At 38.6% G+C, this 20,677-nt stretch overlaps 1 protein-coding gene across 1 annotated transcript in view; it reads left to right on the plus strand.

The window, feature by feature from the left end:
* DNAH8 (dynein axonemal heavy chain 8) overlaps window positions 1-20,677 on the plus strand; it is a 323,349-nt gene that overhangs the window by 50,345 nt on the left and 252,327 nt on the right. Inside the window, exons 16-21 of the mRNA XM_032647945.1 lie at window positions 257-376; window positions 1,777-1,912; window positions 5,265-5,452; window positions 10,745-10,825; window positions 11,224-11,340; window positions 12,155-12,274. Of these exons, the coding sequence (XP_032503836.1) occupies window positions 257-376; window positions 1,777-1,912; window positions 5,265-5,452; window positions 10,745-10,825; window positions 11,224-11,340; window positions 12,155-12,274 (762 nt within the window). The remainder of the gene's footprint in view (window positions 1-256; window positions 377-1,776; window positions 1,913-5,264; window positions 5,453-10,744; window positions 10,826-11,223; window positions 11,341-12,154; window positions 12,275-20,677) is intronic.

Below are 20,677 nucleotides of genomic sequence, written 5' to 3' on the forward strand. Positions count from 1 at the left end.
GATAAAAGGCAGAAAAAAAGTATACATGTAATGGGAAGTAAGGGTTAAGAGAGAATTAAGTGTCGTATATTATAATCATCATAGTTTTTGAGCCTCAGGTTGATATCTCTGGAGTGCATTTACGTATTTATTGACTACCTCTTGTGTATAAAACATGTGAATAATGGTAAAACATCAATACAAATATAGCTGTATATATTTTTGCCTTTTCCATTGTATTGAATTTCAAACATTAATGCCAGACCTTTAATTACAGCTTTATCATTCTCAAAAAGATGACCCACCTCTTGCTCGCAACATGCCCCCTATAGCAGGAAAGATCCTTTGGGTGAGGCAGCTCTATCACCGGATAAGTGAGCCCATCAACTATTTTTTTGTAAGCCAATAGTTAAATTTATAGTATGTGGATCATGGTGGTTTTTAATACAAGAAATATATTTTATCCTGTAACATTTGTGTCCAGTAAAGTAGCTAGAGCTAATTCTTTTACTGGGCAAAGGAAATTTAGTTTACAAATATGCTTGAGAGAGACTAAGCTATTTCTTTCATGTTTGGTAGATAATCCCATTTAATTATAGTTAATCTCTAAGGGGACGAATCTTAAAAATTTATGACGCTTAATAAACAGGACACTCTCTTTTGTAAAATAATTGTTTTGAAAATAATAGAACACAGGCCTAGTACTGAAACTTACTTCTATATGTGGACGGATAGGTCACTGATACACATTATTGAAGGTTAGGGTGCACTCAGAGTATATTCCTGTGTATTGAACTGAGACCAAGAGCAGAGTATAATAGAGTACATTCATCCTCTGTGTCCTTAAGACTATTAGATTTCTGAAAAACACCAGGATAGTCTTAAGCCTTGTTGGCATTCTGAAATTGCCAGTTTGTTTTCTCTCTCTCTTTTTTTTTTTGTTGTTTTCTGTTTGCTTTGCTTCATTTGCTTTGTTTTTTAAAAAGACAGAGTAGCAAAGCAGAGTTGGTTTGCCTGGTGTTATGTCTTAGGCCTAAACGTGGAACAAAATAGCTACAAAACAACAGTCCTGCAAATAATTTTATTATTTAAGCATTATCAAATATTAAGTTTTTGTTGTTTCCGTTTGGCTGCTATCATTTATTTTATTGTTCTCAATATTAAAAAAAATTAAAACGATGACCTTAGACAAGAGGCCAGAATGGGGACTCAATTGTTTATTGACTTTATAGTGACAGAGCAGAGATTGTCCTGTTTTTGATAATGTGTGAATCAAAACAAAAAAATGTTCAATTTCTTCATAAAGAAATTTGGTTTCTGTTCTTTGATATACATTTAGTGTTTTTTTTTTTTTTTAATTTGGAGAGGAGGGAGGGAGAGGGAGGGAGGGAGGGAATCTATACTTACTTCTTTTTTTGGTGCTGAATTTAGGAATTTGCCCTGATATTCACAGTTCAAGGAAGATCAGTTCATTGTATCTTGCCCAGAAAAGTAGGGAGAGAACAGAGCACTGGAGGTGGAGACTTTCAGTGCCTCGGACCGGCCGTAGGCCTAGAGACCTCTCTTTTTAAATCCTTTATTTCCTTTTCCAGTTTCCCCTTTCTACTGATCAGGTTTCCCTACTTCCATCTGTAGCTTGTCTGGCCTTCCTCATCTCTGATTTTTGTCTGAGGTAAAATCTAAATGGGTAGTATCATTATTTGATGTCATTTAAAATGTAAATAGCTTTACGGTTTGGGTAAGAAAACAATCAGCAGACTTTTAAAAATAAATCTTTGTTTTTCCCTTAAAAAACAGAAAAACTCGGACATTTTGTCAAGTGCGGAAGGCAAAGCTGTCATTCGTCAGTATAATAAAATTTCCTACGTTCTGGTGGAATTTGAGGTGGTCTATCATACAGCCTGGATCAAAGAGATCTCGCAGTTACAGTATGGTGTGTGTAAGACTGCAGTGACACTACAGAGCGGGTGTTAGGAGATTTTGAATGAGTTTGTGGTTCTGGAGAATTTTTACATCTTTTTTATATAACTGTATGATGGTTAAATTTAGCTTTGGGGAGGATACAATTATTTATTTCTTTACAGTTAATAATATTCTGATTTTATAAGCAGAAATTGTCATGAGCTTAAAGTTGATATACTAAGATTATGACTTTATCCTGAAAAACAGTATTTAAAAGTAAATAACAAGACTCCTTATTGATATTTCTCCATATACTGGGGAAGGTTTTATATCCAGTTTTATCATGCTATAGATTCAAATCACAGTCCTAATCAGAGGAAAAGGAATTGCAGCTTGCTTGTCTTCCTTCTTTTCTCCCTCTCTCCTCCTTTCCTCCCTTCCTTCCTTCCTCCCACCCTTCCTTTTTTCCCCTCCTCTCTTCCTCCCTCCCTCCCTTTCTTTCTCTTCCTGTAACTGAATTTAACTTCAGTTCTGATCTCCATTAAATTAAGAGTATTAGGGCTGTGTTCAAGTACCTCTGAGGGGTGCCAAGGTGTTGGGAAGAGTTAAGTGTGAGGTGCGGGGATGGATGGTTTTAAGCCATCATCCATCTATGCTGACATCACCTGGGATGTTGTTGTTATTGTGTGGGCTCGGTTGTTGGTCAGTTCAGGTTCCTGCTTTGTCTCATATTTACCTTAATCTCTTATTCGTAACCTTGGTGGAACCCTGACTGTGTCCCCTGGTAGGAAAGTTTCTCCCTCCCACACCAGGATCTCCACTTCAGCAGAGCACAGAATTGCAGGCATAGGAAGCACAAATTCGGAGGTCGGCTCACTGGGAGTGATGGTGAGAGGGGCCACTCCTAGTTCTGACTCTTGGTTCCAGACCCATGTACTTTAGCTGTTGGGGCCACAGCACTATATACAGGCCATTGATCCACTGCATGATTGCATCCTGGAGGACAGGGCTTCAACCCTGCAGGATGTCTTCCCAACTGGCACCTTAGTTAAGCCTTAAATACACCAATTCTATCAGGCGAGCTGTTTCTGGGTAATGCACATGGTAGGGCCCTATGGATCCTAATGAAAACCTGCTAATGGAGCAACGGTCTCAAAGGAGCATTAAAAGAAGGTTATAATTCACATTATAGAAGAGAGCAAAGAGCATTTTTAGCAATTGAAATATGGAGCATGTACTGTTTTGCTTCTACAATACTATGCACTTTTCTAAATTGTTTTTGTCCTGCTGATTTTTCCTCTTATCTGCACACATTCCATAAAAAGTTCAACAATCCCCTGATCTATAAAGCCCTTCTTTATTCTTCCTGGCCGATAATAATGTCTTCCTCCTCCAGAGGCCCCCCCCCCACTTTATCATGACATTTGTTGCTTTATAGATCTGTCTTATCTCCCCTACACATTCCAGGAATACTCTCTGTGTCTGTTTCATCTTTGTGTCCTTTCAGTAACAGTCATAGTTAACATTTATATAATATTTATCATATGCCAGGCTGTGTCTAAGCACTTTACATATACAACCTCTTTTGATTCTCATGGCAACCCTCTGAGGAATTATTATTATCCTCATTTTACAGATGAGGAAACTGAGGTACTGAGAAGTTAAGTAACTTGCCCAAGATCACAGAGCTAGGGAGTGGCAGGGCGAGGATTCAAACATGCCTTTCATGTGAACACAGGCTAGTGGAAATGAATTGCTCTGGAAGGCTTCTTGTTGTTATATTGATGTAACTATACTTAACCATATAGAAACTTGGAATAATAATTGGAGAACTAGTATTGGCCTCCTTTTGATTTGCTGTATAAAGTTTCTCTAATGATGATTCACATAGAATGTTCACTCAGTCCTGGAGCAGACTTCCTGGCTGTCATTTTTTTTGAAGACACTGGGGGTAGGAGTTTATTAATTAATTAATTTATTTTTGCTGTGTTGGGTCTTCGTTTCTGTACGAGGGCTTTCCCTAGCTGTGGCAAGCGGGGGCCACTCTTCATTGCGGTGCGCGGGCCTCTCGCTATCGCGGCCTTTCTTGTTGTGGAGCACAGGCTGCAGACGCGCAGGCTCAGTAGTTGTAGCTCACGGGACTAGTTGCTCCGCGGCATGTGGGATCCTCCCAGACCAGTGCTCGAACCCGTGTCCCCTGCATTGGCAGGTGGACTCTCAACCACTGCGCCACCAGGGATGCCCTGGCTGTCATTATTATTAGTGGTCTTGCTGACCATTTTGTCCTGTCAAGGAAGCTCAGAACTGTCTTGAGGAACACAAATTTCATTACTGGAATGTCCCAACGTTATTTTGGAATTTACTTGGGAGGATAAATGATTTCTAGCCAAATTTTAAAAAGATTCCAAATGAATTGGGTAAAGTTTTTAGTTGAAATCTTCATGAAACCAGCATCATTAAGAATCATATCAAGACTAATTTTATTTGTTGAGTAAAAGTCAGCTAACTTCAAAGAGAGATACAGTCTATTTTGCTTTACTAGAAATTTGATGCAGCCATAGTCTGTGAAGTAATGTGAGGCTTGGAAGATACATGTCCAATTCTCATGTTATCAGTGTTTGTTAATATAAAATGCAACTCAAGCTGGCACATACTAGTCTATAAGTGTGTTATTATTATGCCTCTAGAAGTAATTCATGTTAGGATAACAAATGATCTAAGGCTATTCAGCATGAAGCATTTGGGATTATGTATTTCAATTCTCAATAAAAAACATATCTGAAAGTGCCTATTTATATGAATGATGTTCATGTAGTAACTCAGGTGTAGGCTAAAAAATATCTTCCTCTACATTCTAGGAGTTCACAACTCAATGGTGTTTAATAAATATTTCTTACTGATACTGAGCCTAGTTATCAATTTAAGTCAGATAAACCTCCTTAAAGAAGCCACTTTGGAGTTAGGTGTAGAAAAGGGTTTGAAATCTATGAAGTGTGTCATATTTTGTAGTTGGACACATCTTCCAGTTCTCTCTCCCAGTCACAAGCCATAAAAATAAACTGACATTGTATTACAACCCTTTTAGACCCACTCAGAAAAGTATCGCAGTTCATAGCACAAAGGCTAACCATTCTTGGTCCATTTTTACCTCTCTGGATCTGATTTTATAGTTTGCAGATACTCTGTATTCGTTTATCTACGTTTTGAGCACTGACTGTGTATCAGATACTGTGCCTTAGCACCTGGGATATCCAAAACTATTGTTCTATTCTTAAGAAGTCAGTAGTTCAATGGTGAAGACAGGCATGTAAACAGGGTTGGAAGCAGAAATCTAGAATAACAGAAATCTAGAATAAGTTATGTCAATAATTGTTTATTTGTAGCTTTGCAAGCCACACTTTTTGTGCGACATCCAGAAACGGGGAAGTTGCTGGTTAATTTTGATCCCAAAATTTTGGAAGTTGTTCGGGAAACTAAATGCATGATAAAAATGAAGCTGGATGTACCAGAACAGGCAAAGAGATTGCTAAAATTGGAAAGTAAATTGAAAGGAGATAAATTGTACTTGCAGGTAAGATGGATTCTATTTTCTGGTTATTTTGAAAGAGTTTTTTTTTTTTGTATTTTTTTTTTTTTTTGCGGTACGCGGGCCTCTCACTGCTGTGGCCTCTCCCGTTGCGGAGCCCAGGCTCCGGACGCGCAGGCTCAGCGGCCATGGCTCACGGGCCCAGCCGCTCCGCGGCATGTGGGATCTTCCCGGACCGGGGCACGAACCCGCGTCCCCTGCATGGGCAGGCGGACTCTCAACCACTGCGCCACCAGGGAAGCCCTGTATTTTTTTTTTTTTAAAGAAAAATATACCTTTGCAGTTGTGCTAATGCAGCATTGGGGAGGAATTTGTTATTATGTTGATTCTTTTAATTATTTCAGCTTTATTGAGGGTTAATTGACAAATAAAATTGTAAGATAATTAAAGTGTACATTGTGATGATTTGATATACATATATATTGTGAAAGGATTCCTTCCACCTAGTCAGTTAACTAACACATCCATCACTATATATATATTGGTGAGAACATTTAAGTTCTCTCTTAGCAGATTTCAATTGTACGATAACGGTGTTATCAACTAGTCACCATGTTATACATTAGATTCTCATATCTTATTTGTCTTATAGCTGAAAGTTTGTACCTTTTTACTAATACCTCCCTATTTCCCCTACCCCTGGCAACTACTTTTCTACTCTGTGTTGGATTTTTTAGATTCCACATATAAGTGATATTATACAGTTTGTCTTCCTCTGTCTGACTTATTTCACTTAGCATAATGCCCTCAAGGTCCATCCATGTTGTCACAAATGGCAGGATGTCCTTCTTTCTCATGGTTGAATAATATTCCATTGTGTGTATATCACCTCTTTATCCCTTCATCCACTGATGGATGGTTGTTTCCATATTTTGGCTGTTGTGAATAATGCTGCAATGAACATTGGAGTGCATATATATTTTCAAATTAGTATTCTTATATTCTTTGGATAAAATCCCAGAAGTGGGATTGCTGGATCATATAGTAGTTCTACTTTGGTTTTTTGAGGAACCTCCATACTGTTTTCCATAATGGTTGCACCAATTTACATTCCCGCCAACAGTGCCTGAGGGTTCCTTACTCTCCACATCCTCACCAGCATTTGTTATTTGTTATCTTTTTTTTGATAATAGCTATTCTGATAGCTGTGAGGTGGTATCTCACTATGGTTTTGATTTGCATTTCCCTGGTGATTAGTGAAGGTGAACAATTTTTCATGTTCCTATTGGCCATTTTTATGTCTTCTTCAGAAAAATGTCTATTCAGTTCCTTTGCCCATGTTTTAACTGGATTGTTTGCTATTGAGTTTTGTGAGTTCTTTATGTATTTTGGATATTAACCCCTTATCACATATATGATTTGTAAGTATTTTACCATAGGTTGTCTTTTCATTTAGTTGATGAAAACAAAATGAGGAAGCTTTTTAGTTTGATGTAGTCTCATTAATTTTTGCTTTTGCTGCTTGTGCTTTTGGTGTTAAATCCAAAAAAATCATGGCCAAGACTGATGTCAAGAAGTTTACCCCCTATGTTTACTTCTAGGAGTTTTTTTTTTTTTTTTTTTTTTTTGCGGTACGCGGGCCTCTCACTGTTGTGGCCTCTCCCGTTGCGAAGCACAGGCTCCGGACGCGCAGGCTCAACGGCCATGGCTCACGGGCCCAACCGCTCCGCGGCACGTGGGATCTTCCCGCACCGGGGCACGAACCCGTGTCCCCTGCATCGGCAGGCGGACTCCCAACCACTGCGCCACCAGGGAAGCCCTACTTCTAGGAGTTTTATGGTTTCGGGTCTTAAATTTCAGGCTTTAATCCATTTTGAGTTTATTTTTGTGTACAGTATAAGATAGTGGTCCAGTTTCATTCTTTTGCATGTGGCTGTCCAGTTTTCCCAATATCACTTACTGAAGAGATTGTCCTTTCACCACTGAGTATTTCTGACTTCTTAGTATACTCTTGGTTGTTTGTAAATGAATTGACCATATATGCATGGGTTTATTTCTGGGCTCTATTCTGTTCCATTGTTGATTCTTGATAGCATTAAAATACTGACATGCAAACAAAAGGGAAGGAAGTGAAAGGATTATCAGGAATCACATTTAGACTTCTGGATAACAACAATGGTGAATACTGAGTTTAAAAAATTCTTAATATTATAATTTTATAGATTAAGTGTATTATATTTTATAATATGTTTAATGATACTAGTAGGATATAAATTAATGAAGTAGTATGACTGTAAAATGACATGAGTGGAAAGTGATTTTCAACATTGTGGTGTAAAATGGAGCAACAACAAAAAAGATCAGAGTATTAGAATAGAGAGTCTCAAAACCATTTTTTAAAAATAACAAGCTTATTGAGATATAATTCACATACCATACAATTTATCCATTTTAAGTGTACAGTTTAATGGTGTTAGTATATTCACACACTTGCACAATCACCATCAATTTTAGAACATTTTCATCACTCCCAAAAGAAGCCCCATATCCGTTAGCAGTCACTCCCCATGTTCCCCTAACTCTTTCTACATCGTCCCCTGGCAACCACTAATCTACTTACTGTCTCTATGGATTTGCCTATTCTGGGCATTTCATACAAATGGAATCATTCAATATGTGGCGTTTTGTGATTCGCTTCTTTAACCTAGCACAATATTTTCAAAGTTCATTCATATTGTTCCATGGATCAGTACCTTATTCTTTTTTATGGCTAAATAATATTCCATTGTGTGGTTATACCACATTTTAGGCATCCATTCATCAGTTGATGGACATCTGGGTTATTTTCACTTTTTTGCATTATGAGTTATGCTGCTGTGAACATTTGTATACAAGCTTTTGAGTGGACATATATTTTCATTCTCTTAAGAATATAAACTAGGAGTGAAATTGCTGGGTTTCATTAACTTCGTAACTCTATGTTTAACCTTTTGAATAACTGACACACTCTGTTTTCCAAAAAGGCTGCATGCATTATTTTATATGTGCACCAGCAGTGGATGATGGTTCCACTTTCTCCACATCCTTGCCAACACTTGTAACTGTCTGTCTCTTTCATTTAAACATCATTTGGATGTGAAGGGGTATTTGCATGTGGTTTTGATTTGCGTTTCTTCATGGCTGTTGATGTTGAGGATGTTTTCATGTGCATATTGGCCATTTGTAGATCTTTGGCGGGGTGTCTATTCAAATCGCTACCCATTTAAAAATTGAGTTATTTGTCTTTTTTTATTATTGAGTTGTGAGAATTCATTATACATTCAAATTCTTTATCAGAAACATGATTTGCAGATATTTTCTTCTGTTCTGTGGATTTTTTCATTTCTTTTTTCTTTTTTATAAGCCAAGCTAATTAAGAATGGGTTTTATTAAAAAATATTTATTTATTTATTTGGTTACACTGGGTCTTAGTTGCAGCAGGTGGGCTCCTTAGTTGTGGCTCCAGGACTCCTTAGTTGCAGCTCACTGGCTTCTTAGTTGCAGCTTGCCAGCTTCTTAGCTGTGGTATGCAGAATCCATAGTTGTGGCATGCGAACTCTTAGTTGCGGCCTACATGTGGGATCTAGTTCTCTGACCAGGGATCAAACCCGGGCCCCCTGCATTGGGAGCGCAGAGTCTTATCCGCTGTGCTACTAGGGAAGTCCCCTCTTTTCATTTTCTTGATAGTATCCTTTAAAGCACAAACATTTAAAAATTTTGATAAGGTCCAATTTATCTACTTTATCTTTTGTCCCCTGTGATTTTAGTGTCATTTCTAAGAAATCATTGCTGAATCCAAGGTCACAAAGATGTATGCATATGCTTTGTTCTAGGAGTTTAATAGTTTTAGCTCTTACCAAAATATTATATACATATATATACACACACACATATATATATTTAAAAACCTGGACTTACCCTGGTGGCATAGTGGTTAAGAATCCGCCTGACAATGCAGGGGACATGGGTTCGATCCTTGGTCCAGGAAGATCCCACATGCTGCGGAGCAACTAAGCCCGTGTGCCGTTAACTACTGAGCCTGCGCTCTAGAGCCTGCGAGCCACAGCTACTGAAACCCGCGCACCTAGAGCCCATGCTCCGCAACAAGAGAAGCCACCGCAATGAGAAGCCTGTGCACCGTAAGGAAGAGTAGCCCCGCTCACCACAGCTAGAGAAAGCCCATGTGCAGCAAGGAAGACCCAATGCAGCCAGTAAATAGATAAATAAATGTTCCTTTAAAAAACCTCAGAGGAGGGCTTCCCTGGTGGCGCAGTGGTTGAGAGTCCGCCTGCCGATGCAGGGGACACGGGTTCGTGCCCTGGTCCGGGAAGATCCCACATGCCGCGGAGCGGCTGGGCCCATGAGCCATGGCCACTGAGCCTGCGCATCCGGAGCCTGTGCTCCGCAACGGGAGAGGCCACAACAGTGAGAGGCCCGCGTACCGAAAAAAAAAAAAAAAAAAAAAAAAAAAAAAAAAACCTCAGAGGAATGTTGGCATTGTGAAAACTTGGCTTCAGCATCAAAAGCCCTAGGTTTTCGTACTGGTTAGTTGCGACTTTACATGACTGAATGTCAAAGTACTGTTTATAAATTGAGGTTAATATCACATGCATTGAATCTTACAGGATTTTAGTTAGTATTGAATAATATGATGAAAGTCAAAGTCCTTTGCCAAGTGTCAAGTGTAAATAAAAGTTCAACTACAAGTAAGAGAAAAGGAGGAAAGGAATTAATAACTTTGAAGCTATTAAGTAAACATTGCAACAGTTTCATATTATTAATTTGGGGAAGAATTAACTTGAAACCACATCTCCCATCACAGTGCAATAAGTTACAAAATGGTAAAAAATTGATCATCATGGTTCATCTGTAAAAAATATCTAAAAGAAAATAGAATAGCTTTGTGTGTACATTTATTCTGATTCAAGAAAACAAGTGTGGCATCAGTGATAAGTATGCTGTAATATGTCAGAAGACAGGGAACAGAAAGGGTGAAAATGTGTAATGACAGACATAACGAAAAAATAATTGTCCAAACCGTTTAAAATGGCATAAATCTAGAAAGACAAATAATAATTATGAAAAATGTAAATCTAGGAATCTCCAATGACTTACTGTTTAAAGGGGATGCCCAGGTAATTTACAGGTGAGGAAAAAGTATAGCAAATTAGTATAAATAGTCAGCCTCCATCTTTCAGGGCTATGAGGAAACAGGTAAAATGAAACCTTCCGGGTATGAATCAAAATATGACTGTTGCTTTAAAATAAAGTAAAACATGCCATTTTGACTTTTAACAGGGTCTTCTGCAGTATTATGATGAGTTATGTCAGGAAGTGCCTCCTGTGTTTGTCAATCTGATGACCCCTAAAGTGAAAAAGGTTGGTAATATTGAAGGCTTATATTGACTTCCCTGTCGTTTCAAATTAGATTCCAGTTCTACAGATAATGGATTTTAGAACATCTATTCTTGCCAAAACCCTCTTTCTACTTCAACTTTATAGCTCTATTTTCCCTACAGGATGATTTCTTGTCTTAAGTTTTGTTGCCTTTGAAAAACAAATAAATCTAAATAATGAGCACTTTCTAAGAATCCATGATTGCTTTATGGACAGCCAAAGATGATTAAAAACAAAATGTCACCTTTACTAGGTATAATGGAAGGGAAATAGAATTAAGGAAATACAGCCTGTAATATTTCCAGGTAATAAAAGGCAGCCTTTTTAATAAATGCAGATGCTCCTTTTTAACAATGGAAACTGTTTTTCTCTTTTTCTAGGTGGAATCTGTGTTGAGACAAGGGCTCACAATATTGACATGGTCATCTTTAACACTAGAAAGCTTTTTTCAAGAAGTTGACTCAGTTTTGGATATGTTCAATCAACTCTTAAAGAAGGTATGATGGATACATTTTTAAAAACTACATACATTAATACTCAGGCTGTAAGTAATGGTTTGATTACCTATGAAAGCTCTTTAAAGGGTGTGACTCTTAACTAAAAGAACATCCATTACGTTAAAAAAAAAAAAGCTTTATGTTTCTTTAACTGATTTGGGGCCTTTTCATTTAGGGTTGCCTTGTTCTTGTCCCCAGATTACCTTGCCTTCAATATGTTAAAACGATGGTTCAACACCACAGCGTAGTTTAGAAAATGGAATAGTTGTAGACTGTGCAAGATGGCAGGATGGAGTGCTTACATTTTAAGGCATCTGATGTTAATTAGATGAGGTAGTCATCCAGTTGGAGACTGTCTATTGATTTCTGATATGTTTGCTACATGAAACATGCGGATCTTTTTAGATGTGCTGATCTGTCTGTGGGGGTAGCATAGTGTTATGGACAAAACCCAGAGGCTTGGGAGTCAGATAAACCGAGGTAGGATTCTTTGAGTTTCACCAGCTGTGTGTTCCTCCCTGGGTTACTTGACTTATCTGAGCCTTGGTTTCTCTAGCTGTAAAACTGGGATAGTAATGATTCATGGGCTGGAATGGGGACTGAAGGAGATAACGCATATGAGGTCATGGCACATGTTGCTGCTCAGTTAAACTTCAGTTCCATGTCAAGCGCAGATGTACTCCTAAAATTCCCACCAAATTATGCTTGTCTCAGGCTGCAAGTTTCCAGATATAGCCCTCTAAATCAATTTGTAACTCAAGGGCATTTTGGATGAAAGAGGATTTTTCTTCTATGTGTGTTTTCTCATTGGTAGATCAATGACTTGTGTGAAATGCATATTGATACAGTTCTAAAGGAGATAGCCAAAACAGTGTTAATTTCCCTGCCGGAAAGCGGTGCTACCAGAGTAGAAGATATGTTGACACTCAATGAGGTATGCATTTATGTATTATATTTTATTCATAGAAATATTGGCTCATAAACCTAAAATGTGAATTTGCAATCTAAACGTAGAAATCTCTGTCCATGGCATTTAGACATTCTGGGGGCTTTTTGGACATCCTCAGCTCCAAAGACTTATAAGGTATCAACAGCTCAAGCCCAGGGTCACACCTTAGACATTATCTTAAAAATGTCCTCAGCCTCATGCTGGAGTCCCCTTGGGTCCTGTCAGTGCTCACTGCTCTTCTTCCTCTGTGCATGCTCCCAGGGCAATATCATCTACGCTCATGGTTTTAACTACCACATCCTTTCCCCTTAAGTCATCCATACACCTGGGCGTCATCCAGCCTCCTCTCCTCACTTGCATCCCCAAACCCAGTCAGTCTTTTAGGGCTTAGCCAGGTTTTGCCTCTTACTAAGATTCTGCTTGAATTGCCTCTTCTTTTCCATACCTACTACCCTTTTCTTAGGTCATGCTTTTATTTATTTAATTTTTGAGCAGAGAAAGGTTTATCGCAAGGGCCACGCAAGGAGAACGTGTAAGCTCATGCTCAAGAAGCCTGAACTCCAGATCAGGCTTTTAATGCTCATCTGAGTTGAGCATGTGATGTTGTGATCTAACTGGTTTCTCTGCCGCCATATTTGGCCCCATCATATCCATCATCCTCCACCTTGCCACCAAAGCTGATTGTGGAAACTCCCCGGCTTAAATCCTTCAGTGGCGGTGGCACCCACCTAACCTCCTCAGCATCACATTATAGTGATCTTATTTGATTACCTATTTATCCTCCATTGGCTCAAAAGCACAAAGACAGGAACCCTGTCTAATCATTTTTGAGGCCTGGCATATAACATAGTCTTTCTCAAAAGCACTCACTTTATGTTTTGTTCAAAACGTAAAGTGAAGGCATTTTTCTTTCTTGCCTGCCTTGTGCTTCAGCTACCCCCACCTTGCTGGTTTGGGTCACCTTGCTAATGTCCTTTTCAAGACAACCAAGGATGGCTCCATCTCAAGGGATCTAACCTGACCCATGGGAAACAGGTGCCTTTGCCTCTCTTTCTATGGAAATGCAGCTGCTTCTTCCCAGGACACCTTTCTGTGACTTTGGGCAGCCAGCCAGCCTCTTGTTTCAGGACTACTTAGGCATGGGGAATCCCCTCTATTCCCAGATTGTAGAGGTCATGGATCAAGGTCTCTGAGTAGCTCTTTTGAAATTCCCTTCACTTATTTCTACCAAATCTCTATCAATGATCAAACTTCCCTTCTATAACCTCAAGGCGGGCAATGTGCTGAGGGTTACCTCCCCTGCTACCTTCGGATAAACTGCCTTTTTCATAATGTGTAGGATCTTAAAAGCATTTGTTCTCAGCGTTGGGGCCTTGGCTGTAACGGAGACAACACTAAATGACCAATGATAACATCCTGTGTTCAGAGTATGCAAGTTTAAAATGATTATATCTTCCTGGCCATTTTTCTCTTTTATCATTGTTCAGCTTTTTATCCTTAAAGTCTGTTTTGTTTGCTATCAGTGTAGTTACACCAGCTCTTTGTGGTTATTATTATCCAGATATATCTTTCTGTATTCTGTTATTTTCAGCCTTTCTGGGTTCTCCTATTTTAGGTTTTCTCTTGTAAAGAACATTTAGCTGGATTTTGTCTTTAATCTACTCTGAAAAATCTCTGTTTTTTAAAAATTGGTAATTTTAGTCTATTCACATTTATCCTATCAATATATTTGGGTATACTTCTACTCTCTACCCTCTTACTTTGAATTTTCTATTTACCCAAATTTACTTATCTGTTTCTTGAAGTTACTTTTTATTCTTTTTCAAATATATGTGGTCTTTTATATAATCTTCTTCCTTTCTCTTTTTAAATTCTACTTCTTCATTTAGATATTTAAAATATATTTTATAACAGTCCCATTATCTGAAGAAATTGGAGGTCTAATTCTGCTCTTTGCTGTCTCTGTCAAATCTTGCTCAGGGTGGCTTGTGTCTTCACGTTTTTAATATTTTGGATTGTGAGCTAATTTGCACATGTCTGTTTAGTTGAGAGCCTGTCTCTTTATTTGCTCCTGTGTGGTACCTAGGAGTTTTACCAACTCAGTCGATAGTTTGAGTTAGTTTCTCACACGATAGAATTTCCAAAACTCCAAGGTAGTATAGATATAATCTCAAGTCCTAAACCTGTGTGAGGTGAGCTAGTGGTTGTAAATTTCCAAGGGAGACGTTGTCCGTCTATCCCAGAGCCTCAACCAAGGTTGCTAACTGTGCTTGAGACCGTAGCCCTTGATTTGCCTGGTGACATGTGGGGGAAGGGGAAGGGTTCCAACCTCCTACCCTTGTGAAGGGATCCAAGGCCTCATGTGGTTTTTTGGTTATGGGGAAAAAACCTACAAAAGCTGTAGCTTCAGCTTACTTTTCATTTTAGGCCTATGTCTTTTTTTGTGTGTGTGAGATATAATGTGTATACAGCAGATTGCACAAATCTTAAGTGCACTATTCAGTGAATGTTTACATACGACACACCCTTGTAACCTTCTCCAAGAGCAAGATTTTTTTTTAAGGTTTATTTATTATTAATTTACTTATTTTTGGCTGCGTCAGGCCTTAGTTGTGGCACACAGGATCTTCGTTGAGGCCTGCGGTGCGCAGGCTTCTCTCTAGTTGTGGCATGTGGGTTTTCTCTTCTCTAGTTGAGGCGCACGAGCTCAGTAGTTGTGGTGCGTGGGCTTAGTTGCCCCGTGGTATGTGGGATCCTAGTTCCCTGACCAGGGTTCGAACCCGCGTTCCCTGCATTGTAAGGTGGATTCTTTACCACTGGACCACCAGGGAAGTCCCAATCCAAGAGCAAGATATTGAGCATTTCCTTCACTGCAAGTGGTTCCCTCCTGCTCCATTCCAGGCAACAGACATCCTCCACCCCAAAGTAATCACCATTTTGGCTTCTGTCACTGTATATTAGCTTTACCTGTTTTTGAACTTCACGTAAATGGAATCATGCAGCATATATTCTTGTTTTCAAAGTTTTTTTTTTTTTGATGTGGACCATTTTTAAAGCCTTTATTGAATTTGTTGTGTTATTGCTTCTATTTTATGTTTTGGTGTTTTGCCCACGAGGCATGTGGGATCTTAGCTTCCCCGACCAGTGATCGAACCCGCGCCCCCTGCATTGGAAGGCAAAGTCTTTCCTACGGGACTGCCAGGGAAGTCCCACACATATTCTTTATGTCTGGCTTATTTTGCTCAGGGTCTGTGAGATTCATCTGTGTAGTTGGGTGCGATAGTGGGTTCTTTCATTCTCATTCATTGCTGACTAGTATTTAAATTTCTGAGTTTATTACAATTTATGTATCTGTTCTACTGTTGAAGGCATCTAGGTAGTTCATAGCTTTTGATTACACACTGAGCATTCTTGTACATGGTTTTTTTTGTGTGAACCTAAGCACCTATTTTGGTGGGTATATTCCCATAAGTGAAATTGCTGGGTCATAGTCATAGATCATGAATATATTTAACTTTCGTAGAAACTTTCTTTTTAGAGTTGATGTGTTTGAATTAGGAACTAAACAGATTCACACATTACATTTGATTCATATACCTCTTAAGTTTCTTTTCATCATCTCCCCTTTCTTTGCTTGTATCTTTTTTATTGCAGTAAAATATACATAACACAAAATTTATAATTTTAACCATTTTTTTAGTGTACAGTTCAGTGGCATTAAGTACATTCACAGTGTTCTGTAACCATTACCACCATCTGCTTCCAGAACTTTTTATTATCATCTACACAGGAACTCTGTACCTATTAAACAATAATTTCCCATTTCCCTCCCCTCCACCCCAGACCGTGGTAACCTCTATTCTACTTTCTATCCGTATGAATTTGCCTATTCTATGTATGTCATGTAAGTGAAATCATACGACATTGTCCTTTTGTATCTGCCTTATTTCACTTAGCACAAGGTTAATCCATATTGTAGCATGTATCAGAATTTGATTCCTTTTTAGAGCTGGATAATATTCTATTGTATAGATATGCCACATTGTGTTTATCCATTCATCTGTTGGTAGACGTTTGGGTTAGCTATTGTGAATTAAGCTAGTGTGAGCACTAGTGTATAATTATCTGACTCCCTACTTTCAGTTCTTTTGAGTATATACTCAGAGTGGAATTTCTGGATCACATGTTAATTCTATGTTTAACTTTTGAGAAATCACCAGATATTTTTCCACGGTGGCCATACCATTTTACCTTCCCGCCAGCAATGTGCAACAAGGGTTCCAATTTCTCCACCTGCTTGCTGACAGTTGTTATTTTCCATTTTTAAAATAAAGCATTTTCATAATAATCTGAATGGGTACGAAGTCTCATTGTGGTTTTGATTTGCCTTTTCCTAATGACTACTGATGCTGAGCGTCTTTTCATGTGTTTATTGACCATTTGTATATTTCTTTGGGGAAATGTCTTTTCAAGTTTTTTTTTTTTCCATCTTCCTTCTTTTTATGCTCTTCATTTGTTGAAGAAAGGGGATCATTTGTCCTATAGAATTTTCCATGTTCTAAATTTTGCTGATCATATCCTAGTAGTATGATTTAGCATATTAACATATTCTTCTATCCCCTGAGTTTCCTGTATATTTTAATTAGCTCTGGAGGATTGATTCAGTTCAGGTTCAATTACTTTTTCTTTTCCTGACTGAATAGTCCACAGGTGACATTGTGTACTTCCTATTGCATTACATCAGGAGGCACATTTTACCAGGCTGTTTCCCTTTTCGTGATATTAAGGTTAATTAGTGCGCTGAGGTGCAGTCAGCTTTATCTATTATCATAAAGTTTCCCACCGACCTTTCACCTGAAGAGTTTAGCAGCCTTTGATTATTATTGCCTAGAGCCATTATTGTTGCCTAGAGATTGCAAAATGTTGATTTTCTAATTTTAGCATTTATGGATAAAATATTTCTATAAAGAAGAAATTTCCCTCATTATCTGGTTAGTTACTGTGAAATAATGTTTGTACAGAAAAGTCAGGTTCAATGCTTCAGTTTTTCTTTTATATACCAGTTTTCAAAATAATGAGTTGGCTAAAATACCCATTGCGGTTTAAATTATTTAAAGATCATTATGAATATATGGATTATTATATATTTGAGGGATTCAGTCCATTGCAGTCATTATTCTTTTTTATGTTTAAATTTTCTCATCTTTGTCCGGTGGAATTCTACAGGCTGGCTTCTATGTTTTTGATATGACTCCAGTAGTCTTTGAAAGCTTTCCTGCTTCCTGGAACCGTAGGAAATCTTAGGCTTATCTTGCACATTTCCTGCCCTGATTACTCATTTTGCCAGTCAGCCCTCATACCTTTCAGTGTTACTTGTGGAAAATGGTATTTGGAGAGCACAACCTAGGTGCTAGGAAAGGCACTCATTGTTAACTTTTAGCTATTCTTTTTTTTTTTTTTTTTTTTAGCTATTCTTATAGTATTATTTCTGCATCTCTAACTAATATACTTGGGGTACTATTTCTTGAGTTGGCAAATAGAGTCTGCCCTATTTCCTGGGCTCCGTGTTATTCTAGGACGGAGAGCCCTTCAAATGCTGTGTGGGTCTTTTTTCACCAATTGAAATTTTCCAAAAAAGTCTCCTGTTTCCTGCCTGGGGATGAGGGGTAATTTCCTCCTTGTCATTTTCTTCTCACTCATTCTAGAATCCGACAGTATATACTTCATACCAGGTCTTACTTATAAACGAACAGCATATGAAGGAGTAGGGAAATTTCTACATTGGTTTCCTTCATTTTGTCTCCTTTACAATGAAAATCATTTCTATTGGTATGTGCACATAACTGTTCTGACACTATCCACTGCTCAGTGGGGTGAAATTCACACTACCAAAGAAAATTTACTTTGAACATACGAACAAAAAACTTTCATGTGCATAGAAAAAGAAATGAATCACACAAACGAGGCAAATTAGGATCGATTAAAGGTGACTGAGTGTGAATGTGCTGGTTACATTGATGGCACAAGTCAAAATACAGGAAGTGGAACTTTGAAGAGCACCTTTGTCAATCAGTATGCCCCAGTCACTTGCCCTAGAGGGATCTAAGATCTAGTAACACATGGGCTGCCTTCCCACAAGCCTATCACGAGGTGGACCATTACAGTGAAGACAGAATAACATATGTAATGACAAAGCAAGTTGGATAACACTTTGGACAGAAATCAGTTTTGGAAACGTGCTATATATAACGCTAATTTGGGGGGACAAATTTAGTTTGCACTAACCAGTGGTTTCAGACAATACTGGGAACCAGGGCTATTTGCAGTAATGACAAGTCCTCCTTATCTTGGAGTACCTAATTGTGGTTGTAGGACAGATTATGTTAATTATTAAAAAGCTACCTTGTGTTAGCTTCAAATCTGTCCTTCTACTCTATGACTCTGCAAATTACATTTATCCTTGGCCAGCTGGCTCCCTTGTAGGCTTTGCAGTGGGGGCAATAGGAGGCTGGACAAGAGAGAATGGGCTTGCTCGTTCCTGTTTTGCCTCTTGTTGCTGACGCCTTTACATGAGCTATAGCTCTTCACCCTGGCAGTGGCCACTAGTTCCAGGCCCTAGCTTTTTCCAGCCTTTCCGGAATCAGCCTTGTGTGCCTCTCAGATGTACCAGCTTCAGGAGGTCCCTCTCTGAGCTTCTGAGCCAGCAGCGCTAGCCAGGCACCTCCCTCACAGTCAATTTTAGAACTGTTCATCACCCCCAAAGAAATACCATACTCATTAGCAGTCATTACCAATTTCCTCTCAACCCTCCTAGCCCTGGGCAGCCACTCTTCTACTTTCTGCCTCTACAGATTTGCTTATTGTAGGCATTTCATACAAAGGGAATCATATAGTATGTGGTATTTTGTGACTGGCTCTTTTGTCACTTAGCACAGTGTCTTCAAAGTTCATTCATATTGTCCCATGTATCCGTACTACATTTCTTTTTACTGCTGAATAATAGTGCATTGTATGGATGGACCACGTTTTAGTTATCCATTCATCAGTTGATGGACATATAGGTTGTTTCCACTTTTTGGCCATTATGAATAATGCTGCTGTGAACATAAATGTACAAGTTTTGAAAGGACACGTTTTCATTTCTCTTGGGTGTATATTTAGGAGTGGAATTGTTGGGTCATATGTTAACTCCAAGTTTAACCCTTTGAAGAACTGGTAGACTTCTCCAAAGTGGCTGCATTATTTTACATTCCCACCAGCAGTGTACGAGGGTTCCAAGTTCTCTGCATCCTTGCCAACACTTATTATTTGTGTTTTTGATTATAGCCTTCCTAATGGAGTAAAATGGTATCTCATTGTGGCTTAAATTTGTATTTCCCTAATGGCTAGTGATGTCGAACACTTTTTCATGTGCTTATTAACCTTCTATGTACCTTCTTTTAGAAATGTCTATTCAAATCCTTTGCTCATTTTAAAATTGGATGATCTGTCTTTTTATGTTTCAGTTGTGATAGTTCTTTATATGTTCTAGATACTAGTCCCGTATCAGATTGCCAGAATTTTCTCTCAGTCTGTGGGTTGTCTTTTCACTTTCTTGATGGTGTCCTTTGAAGGCCCAAAGTTTTAAATTTTGGTGATGTCCAATTCATCTATATTTTTTTTGCTGTTGCTTTGCTTTGGTGTCATATCTAAGGAAAATTTGCCTAATCCAAGATCATGAAGATCCATGCTTATGTTTTTTAAAAGAGTTTTATAGTTTTTGCCCTTACATTTATTTACCTGAAAAAATTATTTGTTTATTTTTGGCTGCTTTGGGTCTTTGTTGCTGCGCCCGGGCTTTCTCTAGTTGTGGCGAGTGGGGGCTACTCTTCATTGCGGTGCGCGAGCTTCTCATTGCAGTGAGTTCTCCTGTTGTGGAGCACGAGCTCTAGGTGCACGGACTTCAGTAGTTGCGGCTCACAGACTCTAGAGCACAGGCTCAGTAGCTGTGGCGCAAGGGCTTAGTTGCTCTGCGGCATGTGGGATCTTCCTGGACCAGGGATTGAACCCGTGTCCCCTGCATTGGCAGGCGGATTCTTAACCACTGCGCCACCAGGGAAGTCCCTCGCCCTTACATTTAGATCTATGCTTCATTTTAAGTTAGTTTTTGTGTATGGTCTCAGGATCTAGTTTCATTATTTTGCAAGTGGATATTCAGTGGTCCTCGCACCAATTATCAAATTCCATTAACTTTATTATTATATAGCATTGGAAACATACAGAAGAATTTATGAGGCATCTTCCCACTTATTCCTGTGACCCTGTTCTTTTAACATAAAAGCTGACTTTTTGTTATTTTGTCTAGGTTTCCAGAGATATCATGGGATTACCAAGATAAACATATGTTTA

The sequence above is a fragment of the Phocoena sinus genome, chromosome 11 (genome assembly GCF_008692025.1).
Source record: "Phocoena sinus isolate mPhoSin1 chromosome 11, mPhoSin1.pri, whole genome shotgun sequence".
In the NCBI taxonomy this organism is placed as follows: domain Eukaryota; kingdom Metazoa; phylum Chordata; class Mammalia; order Artiodactyla; family Phocoenidae; genus Phocoena; species Phocoena sinus.